This window comes from Bos mutus, chromosome 26 (genome assembly GCF_027580195.1).
Source record: "Bos mutus isolate GX-2022 chromosome 26, NWIPB_WYAK_1.1, whole genome shotgun sequence".
Classification (NCBI taxonomy): domain Eukaryota; kingdom Metazoa; phylum Chordata; class Mammalia; order Artiodactyla; family Bovidae; genus Bos; species Bos mutus.
Window position 1 is genome coordinate 27,528,324 of NC_091642.1, and position 15,957 is coordinate 27,544,280.

Sequence of the window (15,957 nt, forward strand, 5' to 3'; positions counted from 1 at the left end):
GAGGTGACAAGAGCAAGTGTTGGCTGAGCATTGACTTGGTACCCAGGACTAGGCTGGACACATTACTCACAGCCTCTTTAATTGGGTTTCATCTTCCTACTGACCCATTGTACAGATGGGAAAGCTGAGGTTCATCCAGGCTCCTCCTAGGTTGGCCTGTGCCCAGTCTGTGCACACAGGCACACACATGCTTGCCGGCACACACTCAAGTCCAGTGGGAGTCCAGTGACCTGGATTCTCAGTCCTCAGCCACCAACTTGCTGTGAGACTCAAGGAAGTCTAAGACTCGGAGGCCCCTTCCAGCCCTGGCATTTGGGGGTCTGCAGGTGCCCTCGCCAGGAAGCCTGGTACTTTAGCAACCCCAGGATAGCCTCTAATGCTCCTCCTCCTGGATCGCCCACAGGATGCCTGCCCTCTCACTGCCCTGAAGCCTTAGTCACACTGCGGGCCCGGGAGCAGCCAGAAGAGTCTTGGCCCCCCAAGTGCCTTCTGCTCTCCCCCACTACCCCTTCCACCCCCATCCATGCAAAGAGCACTAAGGTAGGGTTGGACCTGCTGGAAGGCTGCAGAGCCCAGGGCCGGGGCTCACTCGGGACAGAGTGCTGGTTCTACAGCTCACCTGCAGCACTTCCTAGGGATGAAGACAACCTCCCTGAGCCTGAGACGCACCTCCATGGGCCCAGCGATGGGGTCAGCCTCCCAGAGTTGTTAGCAGAATGGCACTAACAAAGTGCCTGGCACACAGTAAGTACTCTGTATACTGTAGTAGTCACGATGCTTAACATTAATTACTTCCTGGATCGGGGCGGGGGGTGTCTTCGAGGCAGCCATATATGATTATGAAGCTCAAAGGCACAACCTGTGGGGCCACAGAGAGCAGAGACCTCACCAAGCTCCAACGGCCACAGCCGCAGGCCAGAAGGCAGGGATGCTCTGCAGTTCCAAGGCTCCCACTCGGCCCCAGGACTGCTGCCAGTGTGGGGGGTGGCCCCATACCTGATGGAACCAGTCTGACCACAGCCCCTGCAGGTGTGCCCTGCGTCTGAGGGGCCGGAGGGAGAAGGCACTCACCCAGCAGCTGGACGCCTCGAGTGAGGCCATAGACATCCACCAGGGCCCAGAGCGGGTCGGCCGTGCGGACCCCGTTGAAGAAGAGCATGGCGGCCGAGTCATTGATGCGGTAGAAGACACGGCCCTTCTTGTCCACCCAGAAGGCGATGATGTTGCCCTCATTGGCAAACTCCTCAGGCAGCGCCTTGGCCCAGAAGCCGCTCTGGGACACCAGGTCGGGGCAGGCGTACTTGGGCAGCGAGTCGGGGTGGATGCGGGACGGGTCCTTGCTGGTGAAGCCCAGCCGCAGCGCCCCGCTCCAGCAGCACTGCTTCTTGGTGATCTGGGGGCAGGGGCGTGGCCTCAGACCCCCAGCCCAGCCTCCCCGCCCCGGCCATCAGCGAGCCCAAGGGGAAGGGACGGCACCCTTCTCTGCAGACCACCCCCAGGCAGACTCCCATGGGACGTAACCCTGCCCAGCTCACCCACAACTGGGGCTCCTCTCCTTCCCCCAGGAGCCCTCACCTCCCCCCCACCAACTACCCTTATCCTTCTCCCATCACCTCCCCATGGCCACCCCCCTTTCTATTTCCTTGTCACACAGGGAAGGTTAAGAAAAGGGTAAGGAGAGAGAGGAGAGATTAGGAAGAGCTGAAGTGGCAGCAGAGAGGAAAGAGAAGGGGCAAGGAGGGTGACGGCCATAAGCAGAAGTGGGGAAGTCCAGAGGCCCCAGGCAGTGCAGCCACAGGAGCAGGGAGAGACGCCCCACCTTCAGCCTGACTTGCTCATAGATGAGGACCGGGCGGTTACTGAAGGTGATGGCGTTGCAGAAGCTGGCCTGCCTCTTGACGGCCTTGTGGCTGAGGTCCATGAGGATCTGGGAGCCCTTGGTGTGGGGGTGGAAGAGCAGCGGCGTGGCCGGGAGCCCCCCGCCGGGCAGCACCGGCGGGCAGTGCTTCTGCTTGTGGTGGCATCGGTGAGAGGTGACAGGGCAGGGGCCCCCAGTGGAGTCTGCAAAGGAACGAGCCACAGCGTTAGAGAATCTGACAGTCCAAGAGCTGGACCAAGGTCCCCTAGGGAAGGGCAGAGGGCCGGGGTATAAGAGAAATCACCACTGCCCAGGACTTCCACCACCACCGCCCCTCACCACCACCGCCACCTCTTGCCACTATCCTTCTGATACCATCCACTGCATTTCCCACTCCACCACCTACCACTGTTTGTTATCCACCACCATCTGTGCCCACCCTTCACCTGTCACCTCTCACCACCACCATCTACTCCAACCCTCCACCCACCTCCCACCATCATCTCCCACCATCATATACTCCCACCCTTCACCTGTCACCTCTCACCACCACCAGCTACCCCCACCTACCCATCACCTCCCACCATTTACTCCCACCCTTCACCCATCACCTCTCACCACCACCAGCTACCTCCACCCTTTACCCATCACCTCCACCACCACCAGCTACCTCTACCCTTCACCCATCACTTCCCACCACCATCATCTACCCTCATGTGTCACCGACAACCACAAGTTAACATCTACTGCTCCTCATTGGAATTTATGACCATTTACTTTCAACCTCCACCATATGGTAAGCAATCATTTGCAACCAACATCTACCACCATTCACTGTCATTCACTCCCAACGCTATTTATTTTATTCAACAAATATTCATTATGTATCTGCTGAATGCCAAGCCCTGTCCTAGGCACTGAAGATAAGGCATGAAACATACATGGATTCTGTCCTCAAGATGCCAACAGTCCAAGGAGGGAGTTAAGACATGGACAGAAATTGCAATACAAATGGCAGACAGTGAGAAGCACAAAAGGATGTACAGATAAGTCACTTCCCAGGAAGGCTTCTTGGAGGAGAGGAGGAGGAGGAGAAGGCACTGGAGCTGAACCGACAAAGCTGGGCTGCAGTCAACACGTGACCATGGGGCTGCCATTGGAGACCAGGAAGGTGGGTGGGTGGGGCAGCCTCTGCAGGACCATGCCCATCTCTTCCCTCCTTCAGGGCCACCTCCCCCCACCCAGGCTGCCTTCCTGCTTTACACCACCCACGCCCACAACACCGTGGACACAGGCAGGCCTCTTCACCCAGGCTTCCAAGGAACTCGGAGCTGCCTCAAGCACCCCGGCCTGTGCTTCCTTCCATTAACAGAGCTGGGTTCGGAAGGTACCATACAAACATGTGAGGTTGGCACCCAGGAGACAGGGCAAAGAGAGGAAAGAACACGGGATGTGGTGCCAGGTAGCTCGTGTCTGTCACTAACTGGCCATGTGACCCTGGGGAAGTCACTTTCCTCTCTGGCACAATGCCATGTGTTAGGTTGTGTCTGACTGTGTGACCCCATGGACTGCAGCCCTCCAGGCTCCTCTGTCCATAGCATTCTCCAGGCAAGAATACTGGAGTGGGTTACCATTTCCTCCTCCAGGGGATCTTCCTGATCCAGGGACTGAACCTAGGCCTCCCGCGTCTCCTGCATCACAGGTGGATTCTTTACCTGCTGAGCCATTGGGGAAGCTCCTTCGACACAATAAGTGGCCTCCACTCTGTGGCTCTGAGACACGTGTCAGCAGCCCTGGCAGCACTAATGCACAAGTCCTGGCAGCTGGGGGCTCGGGCAGGAGGGTCATTTCTTCCCCAAGACCTGTGTCTCATCCATCAGGAAGGACAGCTCCTGCCTGTCGTCTTGAGAAGAGGCACAGGGGATGCGGAAGATGGGGGTGACACAATGTGACCAAGGCCTTCCAGGATGTTTCAAAATTGGTCCCTCTAAGGCAGGAATTTAATAATAAAGTTTGGTTATCCAAGAGGCCTTCCCCTCCCTAAAGGGAAAGGAGGGGTTTCCAGGAAGGGGATGGAATGAGGTGGGACAGAAGGAGGGAAGAGTCCCAGGAGGCGGAAAGGCCCAGACTTTGGTCCAGTGTTTGCTCTGGTTTGCATCACTTTGCATCTTTGCTTCCCCCTTTCTCCTTCCCAGAGGGCCCCAAACACCAGGATCCACTGTCCAGAACCAGCCAGATACCCTGAACATCAGCCTCCTAGCTTCTATGGTGTAGCTTCCTGCATGCCAGGCCCACGAGGTGGGCACCTTACAAGGCGCGGCTCACCTTGCTCTAAGGAATCCAGAATGGTGCTCAAGGGCTTAGAAAGCCACCAAGTGGTGAAAGCTGGAATTACTCAAAGGAGACCCTGCCCGTCTGAGAAGGCCCCCAGAAAAGCTGAGTGACCCTTGAAGAGGGTAGAGCAAGGTAGGTCATTCCACAGAAAGGGACAGTTGAGGTGAGAGCAAAGGGTGGCACTTAATACAGTTGCCCCATCTAGAAGAGGTACCCCCTGGGCTCAGTCCAGCCTCAGACACAGCTTGACTCTTGCTTTCAAAAAAACTGCTGGTGAAAAGTAACATCACACACCGTTCAGGGCTGTATACATAGGCAGAAATGAAAACATAAAAAAAAGAAATACCTGCTGGGTGAATGGTAACAAATGTAGTCCATCTATAAACAGAATACTACTCAGCAGTGAAAAAAGAATGAACTACTGATAGGAGCCTCAACATGGATGAATTACAAAATCATCACACTGAGTGAAGCCGGTTTTTTTTTCAAATTTGGATATAGACCATGGAGCAATGGCAGGGCCTCCACTCCTTTCAAAACTCTTCCTCCACTCCTCCCACCCTCCCCCACAGGGTACTAAATCTTCAAAACACAAACTAAGCTAGAGTGATAACAAGCAGATTGGCGGGTGCATGCGGAAGGTGGGAGGAGGGGGAAACACCAAGGAATGCAAGGGGATACTTGGGGTGACAGCGACAGGTGTGTTCACCCTCTTGTTGTGGAAACGGTTCCAGGGGTGTGTGCATGTGTCAAAACGTACCCAGTCATATACTTTAATCCCCCCTGGTCTAGTGTGTATCAACTAAGTTTCAACAGAGCAGTTTTTAAAGATGCCCAGCCCAGCAGCTGCTGAGAATCTCTTCTATGAGGTCCCCGCTACGGCCTCCACTCAGAATCCATGGACCAACGGCAGGGCCTCAACTTCCTTCAAGACACTCCCCACGTATCCTAGTTGGGATCCTGGGGCCCTGGGTAAAGATCTAGGAAACATTGGCTCAGAGAAAAGACAATGAGGACTCCCAGGGACTGAACACCCAGGCCCTTGAAAGGGCCATTCCCAGGGCCTCCCATCCACAGGGAGGGCAGTGGGTGGGTGAGGGCAGCCCAGGGCCAGCCTCCCTAGCTGACAGCTGAGAAGATGGAGAATGGGGAGACCCTGGTCCCTGGGGGCACAGTGTGCATCCAGACGTGTGACCTCAAAAAAGCACACACACATCTGTGAGCATATGAGGGTAACCCAGACCCTAGGAGACTTAGGAAGGAGAGAGACTTTTCTCTCTCCCCACGCACACATTTATACATGACTACTCATGTACACATGGATGTGCGAGACAGTACACACGTCTTCTGCACATGGGCCATCCATCTAATAATAATAGCAGTCATTCATCACATGCTAACACGTGCTAGGCTCTGAACTGCGAGTTTCACACATACTTAACTGGTTTCACCCTCACAGCAAAATGATGAGGTAGGAGAGACAGTACAAGCCCATTTTCCTGATGAGGAATCAGCCTCTGAGGGATTGAGCGGTTTGCCCAAAATCATAAAGCCAGCAGGATGGGGTTCTTGGAGCCAAACTCAGACAATCTGACTGCAGGGCCCAGGTCTTACTACTCGGCATTTACAGCCAAGAAAGCAAGGGTTTGAATACATTTTTTTTAATGCACTTTAAAATATGGTCACGACTGATGAAACCTGAAAAAATATTCACCTGGGTCAAACCTAAAATGATCTCATGTGGCACACAGGGGGATACCTGGCCTTCTATTATCTTGCCTCTTCTGCAGTACATGTGTGCACGCCACCAGAACACAGAGACGCAAACCGTTTCCATACGTGGCCCTCATCCATCACTGCTAGGATGCAAAATGGAACAGCCAGTGTGGAAGATGGCTTGGCAGTTCCTTATGAGTTAAACGCCGATCATATAACCCAGCAATCGCATTCACAGGCACTTACCCAAGAGAAATGAAACATCTGCACAGTGACCTGTACACAAATGTACCGCAGCTTTATTCATAATAACCCCATGCTGGTAATAGCTTAAATGCCCTCCAACTGGTGAATGGATAAATCAAACATGGTACACCCACACAATCAATACAACTCTGCAATAAAAAGGAACAGCACTATGATACAACAAGCAGGAACAAAGGGATCCCCTGGAGAAGGAAATGGCAACCCACTCCAGCATTCTTGCCTGGAGGATTCCACAGACAGAGGAGCCTGGCAGGCTACAGTCCAAAGGGTCCCAAAGAGTTAAGACACGGCTGAGCAACTCACACTTTCACTTTCACAGCTTTGACGCCAAGGGCCAGAGGGGCAGCTGAGGGCAGGGCTTCTCCCCAGTGCATTTCGACATACAGTATGACCCCTTAAAACCCCCATTCCATGGATGAGCTGCCAATCAGACTGGTTAATCAACTTGTTTGAAGTCACACAGCAATAAAGTGGCAGAGCTGGGACGTGAACCCCAATCTCCCAATGTCATGTTTGGGGTCCTTTACCCTACTCAGTGGCTGACACTAGAGATCACTTTCCCCGTGAGCCCAAGATGGCAGGCATAGTGCTGAAAGGCTGTGTGGAGGAGGTGTTGGTCAGGTCCAGTCAGGGGAGCAGCCACAGCAAAAGGTGTGAAGATGCCAGGAGGCCTATGAGCTGCACAACTGCTCCCCAGTGACCAGTGGTCCTGGGTGGAGCCCCAGTCTCGCCATCTGCTCCCAGGCAGGCTCCCCTTCGTGACAGGTTTACAAGCTTCTAGGGAGTCATAGTGGGAGCACCCCCTCAGGCCAAGCTGGTGCTGACACAATGGAAACTCTGCCCGCCCCACCCCAGCCCATTCCTCCTGGGCATTTATGAGCTGCCAGAAACAAGCCTGGCCAGCCCTCTGGGTGACCCTCGGTCAGCTCCAGACCACATTCCTGCCTCTTGGTGGGCTCCAAGCCGGGGATGCCCAGACCCAGTGTAGTCTCCGGAGTGACCTCCCCACTGCCCCCACCCATACCCTGCCCCAGGACCATCCTGGCAGAGCCCTGGGTACCTAGGCTGCACTGAGCTGGGCTGCCAAGGAGAAACCGGGAGGAGAGGTTGAGTGTTGGCTCAATACTTATGACAGTAACCAACCTCTGTGTGTGTGGCTTAACAGGCAGTGTCTTCATGACACTCCCAATGACACAGGTCCTCAGAAGTGAAGCTACTCACCAAGGTCACCCAGCCGGAGTGAAGAGCCCAAATCCGAACCCAGGCCTGCTGCCTCCAAACCCAACTCTGAGACCTCATTTTTCTCATCTGTAAAATGGTGACCACAGCAGACCTCCATGGCATTCTTACAAGAATTAAAGAGATGCTATATTTACCAGCAATCCCACTCCAGGGCATATATCCAGAGCAAACCATAATTCGAAAAGATACATGTACCCCAAGGTTCATTACAGCACTTTTTACAATATCCAAGACATGGACATAACCTAAATGTCCATCAACAGATGAATAGATAAAGATGTGGCACATATATACAATGGAATATTACTTAGCCATAAAAAAGAAGGAAATAATGTCATTTGCAGCAACATGGATGGATCTAGAGATTATTACACTAAGTGAGGTAGGTCAGACAGAGACATACAAATAACATATGATATCACTTACATGTGGAGTCCAATTTTTAAAATTATACAAATGAACTTACCAAAAAATTAATCTGCAAAAAAATTCATTACCAAAAAAAAAATGAATTTACAAAACACAAACAGATTCACAGACTTAGAAAATGTACTTAAGGTTTCCAGGGTAGAAGGATGGGGAGAAGGGATGTTAGGGAGTTTGGGACAGAGAGGCACACACTGCTACATTTTAAAATGGATAACTAACAAGGTCCTACTGTATAGCACAGGGAAGTCTGCTCAGTGTTACATGGCAGCCTGAATGGGAGGGGAGTTTGGAGGAGAATGGACACATGTATATGTATAATGGACACATGTATACTTATAATGAACACATGTATACGTATACTGGACACATGTATACGTATATTGGACACATGTATACGTATAATGGACACATGTATACGTATACTGGACACACGTATACATATAATGGACACACGTATACATATAATGGACACACGTATACGTATAATGGACACACGTATACGTATAATGGACACACGTATACATATAATGGATACACGTATATGTATAATGGACACACGTATATGTATAATGGACACATGTATATGTATAATGGACACATGTATATGTATGCCTGAGTTCCTCTGCTGTGCGCTTGAAACAATCACAACGTTCTAAGTCAACTATACTGCGATACAATTTTTTTAATTAAAAAACAAAACCCAGTAAGTAGTTGCTATAATAATAATTCTATTATTACTAATAATAGTTGTAAATAAAAGTGTGAAAGTGAAAGTGTTAAGTCGCTCAGTCGTGTCCGACTCTTTGCAACCCCGTGGACTGTAGCCCACCAGGCTCCTCTGTCCATGGAATTCTCCAGGCAAGAATACTGGAGTAGATTGCCGTGCCCTCCTCCAGGGGATCTGACCAACTCAGAGATCAAACCTGGGTCTCCTTGCATTGCAGGCAGATTCGTTACGGTCTGAGCCACCAGGGAAGCCCACAGTTGTAGATAATTATATTATTGTTTCAATTAACATCAATCTGTGCTCTCCTACACCTCTGGTCAAGCTATTTCCCCCTCCCTGCATATCTTCTCTCCCTGCCTCACCCATGCCTCTCCAAATCCCACCCATCTTTCAAGGCCCAGGTGGATCCTACTATGTTTAAGACAGCCTCATCCTGAACCTGCGGACCTGAATACCAGTGCTGGCATGATCATTTACATCACTAACGAGGGAGGTTTGTCTCACTTTCTGGACAGTATGGAACAGGGCAAAGAGCAGGAGCCCTGGAAGCAGGAGGTCCTGCGTTCAACCCTGACCATGCCACAGATTTGCTGTGTGACTTTGGGCAAGTTGCTTCATCCCTCTGGACCTTAATTGCTTTCTCTGTAAAACAGAGTCATCATAGCTGCCCTGCCCACCTCTCCAGGCCATTGTAAGAACCCAGTGACTTCATGGATGTAAAAGAAATTTTCAAACTTTAACACCTGATCCCAACATAAGGTCTTATTGTTTCTTATAAAAGCAACAACCACAACCATAGGAAATGATCAGTTCACTTCAGACCAGTTGAAGGCCAGACACTTCTGTTTTCATTTACCCCAAACACCGTAAACCCAGATTGCAGAGTGGTCCTAGATTGGGCTAGTTTACACACAGTCACTGAACAGGGATTCCTCTTTGGGGGAGACTCAGAGGAAGCCAGAGAGCAGGTGGGGAGGGGCTTCAAGTGAGAGAGATGATTATAAAACTGGCCAGATGTGAACTTCTCTGGGTTCCCTCCAGGGGCCCACCTCCCTCACCTGCTTCTAGCCTCAAGGCCTGGCCCAAGCCTATTTCTCTTCTGGAAACCATCCCTTCCTCCTTCCCACCTATAAACCTGAATTTCTCTCACTCATCCTTCAGATCTTGATTTTAAAGCCCACCTTCTCCTGGAAGTCTCTCTCATTCCCAAACCAGGTCCAGGGGTCCCCTATGTCCCTAACAGACCTTCCATCACCCAAGCAGCCTTTGTCAAATCTGGATCCTCCACAGAATTTAGCCCAAATGCCTTGAGGCACCCATTGTAGGCAATGCATGGACTTGTCTTCCTCACACCCAGAATGGTTCTGGGCATGTGAGAAAAGAGTCACTCAGACCATTTTCTGTGTTCTGCGGCTCTCTGGCTAGGAAAGGCTATGGGATTATTTATGTGTCTCCCTGATGGACCGTGAGCCTTCTGAGGGCAGAGACCATTGTCTTTTTTACTGCTGTTTCCCCAGCGCCTAGCTCAGCACACAAAGCAGGTACTCAATAAAAGCACTGAATGAGCTGCCCCTGTTCACTTCTTCAGTCCATTGAAAACTTGCTAATGATCAAGCAGCACCCACTTGGTGCCTTGCTTTTTCTGGTGCCCAGTGGATAAATCAGAGAAAGTGAGGACTAAAGGCACAGCTTCCTTCCTTGCCCAGAACCAGAATCCTGCACTCCATGCCTGACTACAGTCCAGGCTGCTCCAGAACCTTCCAGCACTCCCCACCTGCCTACAGGAAGAAAGAGAAAAATTGCAAGGGTTGATTTGTTTTCTTCTGTGTCAGGAACTGACACAAGATGCCTTTCCTGTACAGCCTCATCCCACTCTGCCAAGCCCTGACAGTTAGGGATCTGTGGGAAGCAGCCTTGAAGATGTCCCCAGTGATCCCTACCTCCACCTCCTGGCCATCCCTTTGTAATTCTGTAAGCCCCTTCGTAACCCTCTCTCCTAGGGTGTGGAGTGGACCTAGCAACTAGCTTCCAACAAATTGAATACAGCTCAAGTGATGGGATGGGACTCCCAAGGCTGGGTTGTAAAAAGCCCTTGCTGCTACTGCTGCTAAGTCGTATCAGTCGTGTCCGACTCTGTGCAACCCCATAGACGGCAGCCCAACAGGCTCCTCTGTCCCTGGGATTCTCCAGGCAAGAATACTGAAGTGGGTTGCCATCTCCTTCTCCAATGCACGAAAGTGAAAAGTGAAAGTGAAGTTGCTCAGTCGTGTCCGACTCTTAGCAACCCCATGGACTGCAGCCCACCAGGCTCCTCCGTCCATGGAATTTCCGGGCAAGAGTACTGGAGTGGGTTGCCATTGCTTTCTCCAGGGTAGACAGCTAGTCACCAGCAAAGTGGGCTTCAAACCCAGGCCTCAGATCCATCTGCCTTTGGAAACACTAGAATGATTTTTAGAATTTATACTAACCATATGTGCTTGTTTTACAGGCCACCCCCACATACATACGCTGAGGGTCCCCAGGATGAGAAATGCAGGCCAGCATTAGCCTCCATCTTTTTTCCTTGCCTCTCAGGTTGCTCCCTCTGGGAAAAGTAGCCTCAGTGTAAGGTGGCCCTGTGGACACGCCCACATTGGAGGGACTGGGGACCACCAATCACCAAGTAAGTAAGCTTAGATGGGGCTCCCCCTCAAGCCTTCAGATGAGCCTGCAGCCCCAGCCAGCAACTTGATTTTAACTTCAAGAAGGACATTAAACTGGAGGCCTTAGCTACAGTGTCAAGATTTCTGACCCACAGAAAATGTGAGATAATTAAATGTGTGTTTGTTGTTTTACTGGTGAAGGAAATGGCAATCCACTTCAATATTCTTGCCTAGAAAATCCCATGGACAGAGGAGTCTTGTGGGGTCACAAAGAGTTGGATATGACTGAGTGACTGAGCATGCACATTGCTGTTTTAAGCCACTAACTTTCAGAGTAATTTGTTATGCATCAATACAGATCACTTAGTTCCATGGTACAGATGAGGAGACAGAGGCTCTGAGAGGCAGTAATTTGCCCAGGGTCACACAGTAAGCAGTGAAGCTGGGCTCTGACTTGCAGACCTGTCCGGCTGTGCAGTCATCCTCACCGGGCTGCAGCTAGCTAGCCAGCCAGCATGCTCGGTCCACTCTGCCCAGTGTGAACCCTCCACTCCACCCTGGTCAGTTTCTCCATGATCTCTGCAGCCCCCATGCACACCCTTTGTTGTGTAGGGTTAAGGGACATGTTAGCACCTGACCATCTGACCCATAGAGCTTGGCCATGGGCAGAGCAGGTCCTGCTGCTCCCTGGAACACCAAATGGATCCAGTGACCAGGTGGGCAAAAGAGAGTGGCAGGGAGTGGGCGTGGGCAGGATGGGCACCCTCACAACCAAGCTAATCTCCACACAGAGCCTCCTGCTCTCATTCACTCCACGGCATCCCAGTCCCTGATGTTTCCAGCAGCCAGATGTACATACAGATGTGTCTCCCAATACCGGCACTGCAGGGAGGGAACCGGCCCTCCTCCTCCTCCTCCTCACCCCAAGATTCCAGAAGGGGATTCCAGATGATAACCTTTCTGAGCCCCTGTCTTCACAGTGACCCCACAAAGTGCCCCAAGCCAGGTCGGAGAGAATGAGGGGACACATGGCTTAGTGCATGTGCCACACAGACCATCGCCCCCAGCTGTCCTCTGTATGCACATGTGTGCATATACTCACAGCAGGTGTGTGCCTAACGGGGACAGCGTCCAGGTGACACATTGTGCCAGGGGCCTGCCAAGGCTGCAGGAGGTAGAGATGCAGTCTTGGTCTTTACAGGCAGCCGGGGTGTATGGTGTGTGTATGTGTGAGTGTACACTTTTGAGCGCACACAGGCCTGGAGGAGCCTCTGTGGAGACCCTCACATGCATGTACACTGTGCTGGCTGTGCCCCAGATGGGCTGCCCTTTATGTCTGCTAGCTCACTTACTCTTTCCACAACCCTTCCAGGTAACCCTTACCATCCCCACCCACTGGGACTCAGACAAATAAAGGCACTGACCCAGAGTCACACAGCCAGTAAGAGCAGAACAGGATTCAAACTCTCACCAGGAACAGCCGTCTCACCCCCTCCCCAGCCCTGCCTGGCCTGTCGCCCAGCTCAGGGCTCACGTCTCCCCTCCTATCTGCTCCCCTAGACCGCCTGCCCCACCTCTGTTGATGTGGTCCAGCAGCCAGGGCCCGAACCCCACATTCTTCCTCCTTCCTCATTGGTCAAGCATCTGTGGGGTTCCAAATACTGGGCTGGGTGAAGAGAACAGATAGGGACTAGCCTAATTCCTCACACCCACAGGCATAAGTGGGGTGAGTGTGTGTGTCACCTGTGTTCACAGACACACCTGCCAGGCTCTGGGGGGCTCACCTTGGCCTAAAAGCCTCCAGAGCTGCTGCCGGCAGACAGGCGGCTCTTTCCATGCTAATCCCGGATCGCCTAAGTCCCTGTGATGGCCTCTCCCCTGCTGCCGGAGTGAGAATTAAGGAACCATGGAGGGGAAGCGGGGAGTTAGCTGCGGAAGGGACAAGGTCTGGATTCCCTCTGAGCCGCCAGCTACGTGACCTCAGTCAGCCATTTCCCTTTCTGAGCCACAGCATCCCCTTCTGTAAAGGGACAGTGAGAGCCAATCTCTCAGGCCCCTGCACCCCAGCATCTGGAGTTTGTTGGTCCAGAGACCAACCTGAGGGTGACATGTGTGTCTGGGTGCATATGTGTGTGTCTTCCGCACATCAGCCCCTCAGCAACCGGTCCATCCTTTGCCCTGGGTCACAGCGGGGTGGGGAGCGCTGAAGAAAGTGAAGGAGGCAGGAGGGAAGAGGAGGAAAGGGTGGGAAGGAGAGGGACGGGGGGCCTCTGTGCTCTCCCCCACCCCATCCTGCCCTCAAGACAGGGAGCAGCTCTGGAAATCTGCCTCATGAAAGAGATCAAGCGTGTAACTGCCGAAACCATTTTCCAAATGAGAATTAATCTCTCCCAGGGGTCCCCTGCCAGGCTGATCCCAGAGGAGCCCGACTCCTCACCACCAGCCCGATCACACACACACGCGGGCACGCGCATACACACACATACACACGACTTGTGCAGAAACACTGACCTCTACCAAATAACAGACTTTCACAAATGTGGCTGCTCACACACGGACACCCAGAGACAAAATGTTCGGCCTCTTAAATATGACACAGGTGGGTACACGTTATGCAGGCACACACATACGGAGGTCTAAAACTCAGGTACAATAAGCCGACACCAGAAACACAAACCACCAGGACGCATCCACAAGCATACCACTAGGAAAACCCCACACAGCCCCTCACCTCGCACTGTAACCCAGCAACCCAGAGTCTTCAGCCCCAACCAAACCAAGCCCCAGGCACCCAATCAGGAACGAAGGACCTTGTGCTCCAGAGTCAGGTTGCAGGGCTGACAGCACCCCTAGGAAGGAGCAAGCCTCTGGCATCTCCCACTTCCCCCAACTCACCTCCCAAAAGAGGGTGAAACCAGAGCCACCGGGGCAGCCAAGGTCCAGGCGTGGGGACCCGTGGGTACAGACACTCATGCAGGGTTCTGGCTAAGGGGCTCTGTGGGCACAGGCAAACACTTACACTCCACGCCCCCAAACTCCCCCCACCTATTCGTGTTGATGGCAGGCTGGGGGCGGAGCTGGGGTCCACTCACGGGGGCCCAGGCTGAGGAGAGTGGTCCAGGTGAGGGGCTGGCGGCCAAGGCCCTCATCCAATGGTCCGACTCGTGGAGTCTCAGCGCACCCCTGCCAAGCTATCCCCATTCCCCACAAGAGAGGGAGGAACAGAACATACCCCCAGAACGCCTCCCCAGGCCCGTTAGGCCTTCCCTGGGTCCAGTCCTTATTCACATTGTCCCCTGCGGTCCTCACGATACTCCTGTGAGGAGGCTACTGTCACTAGCTCCATTGACAGATGAGAAAACCAAGGCTCAAGGGGACGCTTGCCCTTGCTGCCACCGTGTCTGTCTCCTCCAGAGCAGGAGTTCTTGATGGCCATACACCATCTCGGGTATTCTTGGGGTCCCGCTCCCCTCTGAACCCCGGGCTCCCAGACAGCTGAAGATAGCACGCTGTGTCCTGAGCCTGTTCTGAGGGCCTCTTCGTCCTTCCCAGGCCACGGGCCTGCCCAAGTCTGACTCCAGTGGAAAATGCCAGTTGGCTCCAGACCCTATGCCAGCAGGCCCCACTGGGGCCAACAAGCCCAAGAGGAGCCCCCGCCCCACAGACGGGCAGGGCCAGGCTCAGGTCAGGCCAATCCAAGTCTCAGGCCAAGGCCCAGGCCACTGGCACTGCCTCTGGCCGGCTCCGGATTATGTGTCTTCCAGGGCCTTCCATCTGTCACTTAGCCCTCTGGGCCCAGGACAAAATTCATTTCCTTTTAAGAGAGCCAATGATTTGCTTTTCCCACGTTTCCTTCCCTGCCTTTTTCTTTTTTTAATTAGAAATTACTCTGTCAAAGTCCAGGGCCCGGAAAGGGGAAGTCACCTGGTCACCAGTCCTGGCCACGGCTTCCCACTCGCTCCTGCCACCACCCTCCTTCCATCCCAGGCGCTTCCCCGTTCCTCGGTGCCCACTGAACCCAGCAGATGGAGGCAGCCCCACCTCCTAACGCCCTGCCTGAGGAGGGTGGAGGCACACAGAGGGGAGTGTAGCAGGGACTCCCCAAGGTCAGCCCACACTGTTCTGGCACCAGCCAGTCTGCACAGGAACCCCAACTCCTGGGGCCCAGCGATGACAAAACAAGTCCCTGGGAAGACTTCCCCTTCTGGGTCTGGCGCCACATCGGCCATGTTCCTCCCAAGACCACAGCCCTGGAGCCAAGCAGACGAGGAGACAGGAGTAGGGGCAGGCAGCAGCCACCTAGCGGTCCTCTCTCCCAGCCCTTCACCTGCCAGCCTCCCGGTCTGCCTGAGGTCTAGGTGAGCACGGACGTGAACTCCAGGAATCAGAAGTTCATTGACCTCCCCGGAAGAGCACACGCTTTCAGAACTGAGATCAGGCAGTGTGGGGGTGTCACTTGCACACCCCTGTGTGCTTAGGCACAAGTCAGCACAGGTACACACGCACAGACACCTCCGATGGGCACAGACATGCACACACGTGTGTACCCACACATCTCTCCGTGGCTCCGTCATGGAGCACAGCACTGACCTCCATGGCCCATATCCCAGGACCCACAAACAGATCCCCCCAGCTGTCTAACTGAGGGTTGCCTCGGGTCTAGGAGAGGGACCTATGGACCCCGGACCTCGCATCCCACCTGGCGCTGATCAGCACCTTGGGGAGGTAAGAGGATGAGGAGA

General features: G+C 53.2%; 1 protein-coding gene across 3 annotated transcripts in view; it reads right to left on the reverse strand.

The window, feature by feature from the left end:
• The window catches only part of NEURL1 (neuralized E3 ubiquitin protein ligase 1), a 73,981-nt gene that overhangs the window by 16,861 nt on the left and 41,163 nt on the right, over window positions 1-15,957 (reverse strand). For 2 of the 3 annotated variants that reach the window (XM_070363560.1, XM_070363561.1), the window contains exons 2-3: window positions 1,820-2,061; window positions 1,072-1,393 (exon numbers count right to left, since the gene is read on the reverse strand). In XM_070363560.1, the coding sequence (XP_070219661.1) occupies window positions 1,072-1,393; window positions 1,820-2,061 (564 nt within the window). Of the gene's footprint in view, window positions 1-1,071; window positions 1,394-1,819; window positions 2,062-14,447; window positions 14,777-15,957 lie in introns of those variants that run through there. The other variant, XM_070363562.1, reaches the window with a different exon arrangement.